Source organism: Propithecus coquereli, unplaced genomic scaffold (assembly GCF_000956105.1).
Source record: "Propithecus coquereli isolate 6110/MARCELLA unplaced genomic scaffold, Pcoq_1.0 Scaffold5, whole genome shotgun sequence".
NCBI lineage: Eukaryota > Metazoa > Chordata > Mammalia > Primates > Indriidae > Propithecus > Propithecus coquereli.
In genome coordinates, this window is record NW_012150840.1 from 15,092,642 (window position 1) to 15,099,763 (window position 7,122).

At 39.0% G+C, this 7,122-nt stretch overlaps 1 protein-coding gene across 2 annotated transcripts in view; it reads right to left on the reverse strand.

The window, feature by feature from the left end:
- Positions 1 to 7,122, reverse strand: part of NEK9 (NIMA-related kinase 9) — a 45,851-nt gene that overhangs the window by 5,258 nt on the left and 33,471 nt on the right. For both annotated transcript variants that reach the window (XM_012656232.1, XM_012656233.1), the window contains 4 exons: positions 5,912 to 6,082; positions 5,053 to 5,112; positions 1,922 to 2,118; positions 668 to 829 (listed from right to left, as the gene is read on the reverse strand). In XM_012656232.1, the coding sequence (XP_012511686.1) occupies positions 668 to 829; positions 1,922 to 2,118; positions 5,053 to 5,112; positions 5,912 to 6,082 (590 nt within the window). The remainder of the gene's footprint in view (positions 1 to 667; positions 830 to 1,921; positions 2,119 to 5,052; positions 5,113 to 5,911; positions 6,083 to 7,122) is intronic.

Below are 7,122 nucleotides of genomic sequence, written 5' to 3' on the forward strand. Positions count from 1 at the left end.
TTTCAATTATCCCAATCTGGACTTTTCTTCCTTCTACTGTACTTTGTTTATAGCAAGGGCCAGCAAATGACAGCCCATGGGCCAATTCTGACCTACTGTTTGTTTTTGTAAATAAAGTTTTATTGGAACACAGGCATGCTCATTCACTATGTATTATTTGAGGCTGCTTTTGTGCTACAACGTCGGAGTTAAATAGTTGTAAAAGGGACTGTATGGCTCAAAAAGTTTAAAATAAATACTATGTGGACCTTTATAGAAAAAGTTTGATGACATTGGTTTATAGTTTTATTGAGATATTCACAACAATTTCATTTCCACCACGGTTAGGTGTATATTAAGTTTGCTTCCTAATAAACTACAAGCCACATATTTCTTATATTTATAGTTACCCACCCTAGCAGTGTCATGAAAAACTGAATTTGAATTTTGGAATTTCAATTTTGGTACTTCTGAAGCAGAGAGAAAAAGACAATCCTCTGGTGTAGAAAAGTGTTAGCCTATTAGAAATGTGAAAGGGTAAATACCTAATAGATAGCATGATGAGTTAATGCAGGGCAGCTGGAAGACCAAAAGCTAGAGGAAGAGGCAGTGAGGCCAGGAGAACTGGGTAGAGCTCACAATTACTGTTTACACCTAGTCATGATTCGAAGGCAAAAAGCTCAGTTACCCAGGCTCCCACTGGGGGCTTGTGTTCCGAAGGAGCTTCAGAGGCCACTTTGAGTCCTTGCAGCTCTTCATAAGGCAGGGTATCTTTCTCAGATTCTGAAAATGCTCCACTTAAGGGAGATGGGCTGTCAGGCATGGGGATGAATTCTGCATTTTCCAGCTCCTATGTATATGAGAAAGAACCTTATGAGTTCTGTTTGCAGTAATTTGCTTTCTCCCAAATTCTCTTTTCTCTTTTCCTATAGTTTCCACTGTCATAACATCAGCACCCTCTAGTGGGGCAGAACAGTTGTTGTGGTGATTAACACCACATCTCACCCTACCTGTGAGCAAACTGCCATCCCTTCATCAGAGAAGTAACAATGATGCAAATGCAACTTAAATTCAAGGACAGTCTGGAGAGTCTGGTGTGTTTCTCCAAAACATTTATTCTACACAGGCTATTCAGTGAATTGGGAAGCTCTAAGGTAATGGTAGTGAGTATGGCTGCCAGGCTGCTTAAGGCTGAGGCTGAAGGTGCATCTAGAAGAGTACACTGCTTCTTTTGTTCAGACTCCTCAAACAACTATCAAGTTTAGTCTTATTTGATAGATTTTTTTGGGGGGAGGGGGTAAAAATTTTAAATTTCACAAACTGTAAATGTTCACTGTAGAAAATGAGAAAATACAGATGGGAAAAGGAAGCTAATAAAAACCGCCAGCAATCCCATCACTCAAAGATAATCACTGTTTAAACCGTCAATATATAGTTCTGTTGACATACTTTTGTGCATTATATATTTTCTAAAAGAATGACATCATACTAACATGTATTTTATCCTCTTCTGCACAGTCAAATGTTGTAACCAATTTTCCTTGAAAATAAATATACTTCAACGAAATTCAACTTTCATAAACCATTTTCCGATTGTAAGGCATTCCAATTGCGCCAATATTCCATTTCTATAAATGACAGCACAAAATCTATAAGCCTAATCTTTGCATACATGCACTACAAAAACTGCCTTCAAGGCAGATTATATTAATTTACATTCACTTAACTAATACAGGTAGGAGAACATTTTGTATCTCTTCTTGTTGGAAAGAAAAAAGGATTAATGATTTGGTGATTTCTTTCTAGGTAGAAATCAGAAACCTAGATTCCTGCTGCAAAACAGTTCATAGGACATGGAAAACTGAGAGATCATGACAGCTCCTTTCCAGTCCTTGCTAAGGGCCTGATATTTCATCGGAGGTACCTCTTCCAAAGGAATTACCTTTCGAAGCCAGCCAGGACAGGAGCTGCTGGCCCCACTACTGTTCCCCATGGCCTCCGTGGGACTGATTAAACCTTCCATTCCTCGGTCTGCTTCCATTGTTCCTCGGAAGCCTCCACTTGGATCAGGAGTTTCAGATTCCTGCTGACTGTCCTCCTCTTCACCACCACCACCTCCAGGGCTAGAGCTCTGAACCACTGACAGATACACAGCACAGAAGTAGAGAGCTTTGCTATGCAGCAAGAAAGGTTTACCATCTGACAGTCCCACTTACCCTGGAAAGCTTCCTAGAATTGCATGAAATGGAACTGCAACAGTGCAAGTCAGATACTGGGGACTAAATTTTTATTTCTTTTTTCTTTTTTTTTTTTTTTTTGAGACAGAGTCTTGCTGTGTTGCCTGGGCTAGAGTGCCGTGGCGTCAGCCTAGCTCACAGCAACCTCAAACTCCTGGGCTCAAGCAATCCTCTTGCCTCACCCTCCCAAGTAGCTGGGACTACAGGCATGCATCACCATGCCTGGCTAATTTTTTCTATATATATTTTTAGTTGTCCGATTAATTTCTTTCTATTTTTAGTAGAGACGGGGTCTCGCTCTTGCTCAGGCTGGTCTCAAACTCCTGACCTCAAACAATCCACCCGCCTCAGCCTCCCAGAGTGCTAGGATTACAGGCGTGAGCCACCCTGCCCGGCCTAAATTTTTATTTCTTACACAAAGTATTTGGGTATCAGGATGTTCATAATGATGATTTACTTCCATTTTCCAAACTTGCTTACCCTATATCCATAGCAGATTATCAATATTCTAGAGCACTACTGAACAATCCCCCCAACCACACAGCTCATCGAATCTAGCACCCATGCTTACTCTGCTTCTTTAACATATAACATTCAAATTCTAACATACCCCATAGACATTCATTTTATATAAAAAGGTCTTTAACATTTGAGCCAAACGCCAATTAAAGTTGACAGATAAACTCACTACTAACTCCCTGTCTGGGGGAAAACATGAATGGTAAATTCTTCAACATTTAATGTGAGCATTAAATTTTAAAAATATAATAGCTGGTTCTTTTATATCATGCAGCATATTCCAAATTACTTTAATGAAGATTACCTGATATGTGGTCAGGAAACAAAATTGAACTTTAATATGGAACAAAGAAAAATATAATTAAGAAAATAAATTTGCCAAAACTAAAATAAAATTGCATGGTATATTCTAAGGTTAAATGTAAAAAAGTGTGTATTACCATCCGCCATGCTGGCCTGATTGGGCCACCCTGTGACCCTACTGAAGTAGCAGAACTAAAGTTACCAAAATTAGCTCTGAAACTTGGTTTTGTTTTAAATGGCTTTTAAAAATTATGTTACATTTGAGATATACATAAGGCTATTTTTAACCTATGTGTAAGTTTTGATGCCTAACAATAAAACAAACATACATGAATCTGTCACTAGAACTAGAATTACACCATCAAATACGATAGTGACTAGCCATGTGTACCCATTTATGTGTAAACAGAATTAAACGTTCCTCAGTCACACAAGCCACTTTTCAAGTGCTCAATGGCCACATGAAGTGAGTGGTTACTATACTGAACAGCACAGATATAGAACATTCTATTGTCACAGAAAGATCTATTGGACGGTGATGAACTAGAGCATTACCTGGATCACTGTACCTGCCTTGTAAATTCCTTTCTTCTCTGGCCTCCTACCCAGAATAAAGCCATTCTGATTAATTCTGTATTTATCACTTCTTCCTAAAAAACCTTATCACCTATTGATGTACCCTTAAATGACACATTATTATTTATTTTGTTTGTTTTTAAACTTTATAAAAAGGCATGTAGTCTGCTGCCACTTGCTTTTTACATTTCACATTATGGAAGTATTAGGAGATGCTGTTCGTTTTCACTCCTGTTTAATAGTCCAATTGATGGTTATAACATATTCAATCAACAAATATTTATCGAGCATTTACCAGGCCCTGTTCTAGGCAGTGTGGATAAAATTTATGAATAAAAATGACAAAAATCTCTGCCCTTATACTCTTGTTTACATTTTCTGGCCAATGGACATATGCTTTTAATCTTATGTTTTTCCTTTAAACACTTTTCCAGCAAAACAAAGTTGTAATAGAACAGCTGTGCTTAGCAGAAAAGATATTCAGTCATTGTGATATGCACAAATAGAGATGCTGAGCAATGGATTACTTAAGGAAACCAATAAAAGGTATAAGTGTATGTGTAAACTAAAATTCAACAAGTCTAGATCATATTTCTAACTGCTTAATTTTGGGAAATTAATATGCTTATTTATTTGCTTTTTAGAAATGGTGTCTTGCTAACGTTGCCCAGGCTGCTATGCACTGACTACTCACAGGAGCGATCACAGGAGCGATCATAGCGCATAACAGCCTTGAACTCCTGACCTCCAGTGATCCTCCCATCTCAGCCTCCCGAGTAGCTGGGACTATAGGTGCACGCCACTGTGTCCAGCTTTAATTTGCTTTCATTTTGGGTGTTTATGTGTTTTGATTCTACAAAATATCAGAATCTAAGTTCTGAGACATCAAAGACTATAGAAATTCTAGCAGGTGGAAAACCAAAGAGGTACATAGATTCAATCTCCTGGCATAGTCCCAAATAACAGAGAACCATAAAGAAAGTAGTCAAGGAAAAACTATCAGAGAGCTTTGGGATGGTTTTCCTAACCATGTTGAAAGTTTAGCCAACTTTTATTTCTGAGGACCTGTTTTAAAGGACTATTTCTATAGACTGGAGTACCCCTGGGAAAACCATGGAAATAAAGGGCAAAGAGGACCTAGAGCTCCTAGGGCAGTAAGAGAAGGAATAATACATAAGTCGCATTACAGTGTTGGGAAAGCCACTTAATCACTTCCATATGCGTTGTGGGCAAAGAAGATATACTCTCCCTCTGACCACAATGTAAAAGTCGTAACTTATTGTGAAACCCACCAAAATATGACCCTCCCTCTTAATCACCGTATACCTCATTTCCCAAAGAAATTCCTATTTTCCTTTCAGTTTTGGAGACTGCATGGAATCTAACCCAAAGATCCACACTTCAGAAAACCACTGGTACCTGACACATTGCTACTCACCTGTTCCAATGGATAAGCCACTGCTATTGGAACGGATGGTCTTAGAATTCAATACTTTCTCTGAGAAAAAATATTTGGTAGGTAAGCACTGTATACAGATATAGTCAACAAAACTGAAAGAAGACTAAGATAGAAAAATATTTGCTATCCCTGACTCCAAATAACTTTATAATTATTACTGTTTTAGAAATTAATACCATAAGCCAAGTACCACTTGCTATTCTAACTATATTCATTATTTAAAATAGCAATTCCCTACTTTGGCTCTTCATTGGAATCACCTGGGAAGCCTTAGCATGTAACAATACCTACGTCCCACCCCAGAGATTTTGATTTAATTGGTCAGGGGTTGGGTCTGACAATGGGATTTTTAAAAGCTCCCCAGGGGATTCTAATGTGCCACCAAGGTTTCAAACCACTGATCTAGAACAATGCACTTGTAAATCCTTACACAGGCATTTAAAATTTAGTTCTTAAGAAAGTAATCTTTATGCAGAAAGCATTTACGATTTCGAGTTTCTTCTAAAAGATGTACCAAATGTTTCTCATGAAAGCATGGACACAGACAACAAATTATTAATTAGCGGATGATGACTAGAAGTAACAAAGAGAGGAGGTGGAACCCAAAATTACATTAAAAAATGATCAAGGGATGGTAGATGGCAAAGGTCCAGGAAATGACAGTGTTCTGTTCCTACCACACAAGCTATGGCATCCCTTACCATTATATAGGACTTACAGAAGTAGCCTCTTTTTTTCAGGATATTTCTGTGTCCAAGAATGTGACCAAGAGTACCTTAGAGATATGGGTCTACCCTCTGTCAAAGCCATCCCAACCCTACACATATGAAACTCTTACCAACAATGAGAATGGTATGCCAGCCACGGCAAGATAGGTCTGGGACGTGATGTAGAGATCCAAATATAGGCCGAGGCCATGAGGTACAGATATCAGAGCCATGTGGTCTCTCTGTGGGGGTCATTGCCAGGCGGCCATTACCACCATTGCCCCAGGCAAAAATGTGATTATCTAGAAAAAAAGTTAAACAGCAGGATCATTTAACAGAACAGTGGCTTCCCAATTCTTTGGGTGCCCCATCTTTATGCCCTAGAACTAGAAAGACTACGTACTATGTACACTATGTAGTAAACAAGGGAAAGCTGGTTGTTCCCCAGTATAAAGCTTAAACTCTTCCTGATCACACCCACATAAAAATGCCCACTGCTCCTACACACTGCCATTCACTCATTCATTCATTCACTCATTTGACAACATTTTATGGGTCAAACTTTTACTGGGCATCTACTTCATGACAGGCACTGTATGAGGTGATAGAGCAGTCAACAAAATTAAGTCCCTGCCCTTATGGAATTAATATTCTAGTGGGGGGAGACTGATAATACATAAATAAATAAACATCTAAAATTTTAGGTAGTGATAAGTGCTATAAAGGAAGATAAGTGGTGAAAAAATAAGTGGAAATAAAGAATAGTGGGGTGCAGTATCATCATTTTAGATAGGGTAGTTAGAAAAGTCCTTTTTGACATGTGAGCAGAGATCTGATTGAAGTGAGGGAGAGAATTTCCAGGCAGTAACAACAGTAAGTGCAAGGTCCTGCATAGGTAACGTTAGTAACACAAACAAGGAACAAGGAGGCCACTGCAGCTAGAGCTAAGCAAAGGAGGAGAAAATGGTAGCAGAAGAGGTCAGGAGGTGGCTGGGGTCCTGGTAATGTAGGGCCATTGTGAGGACTGTGGTTCTTACTGACTAATAGAGGGAACCATAGAGGTTTTGAGCAATAAGTATTTAAAAGGATCCCTCAGGCTACCATGAGGAGAACTGACTGCAGAAGTGCAAGGGTGGCACCAGGGAGACCAGCTGTAGTAGTGAAGATGGTGAGAAGTGGTTGGACATATTCTGAAGATAATCAATATGATTTGCTGATGGATGGGATGTGGCGTGTAGAATGGAGATGCCATTTACTGAGACAGGAAGGCTGCAGGAGGAACAGGTCTGGGCCAAAAATGAGAAGTTTGATTTTGAATATACTAAGTTTGAGATGCCTATAA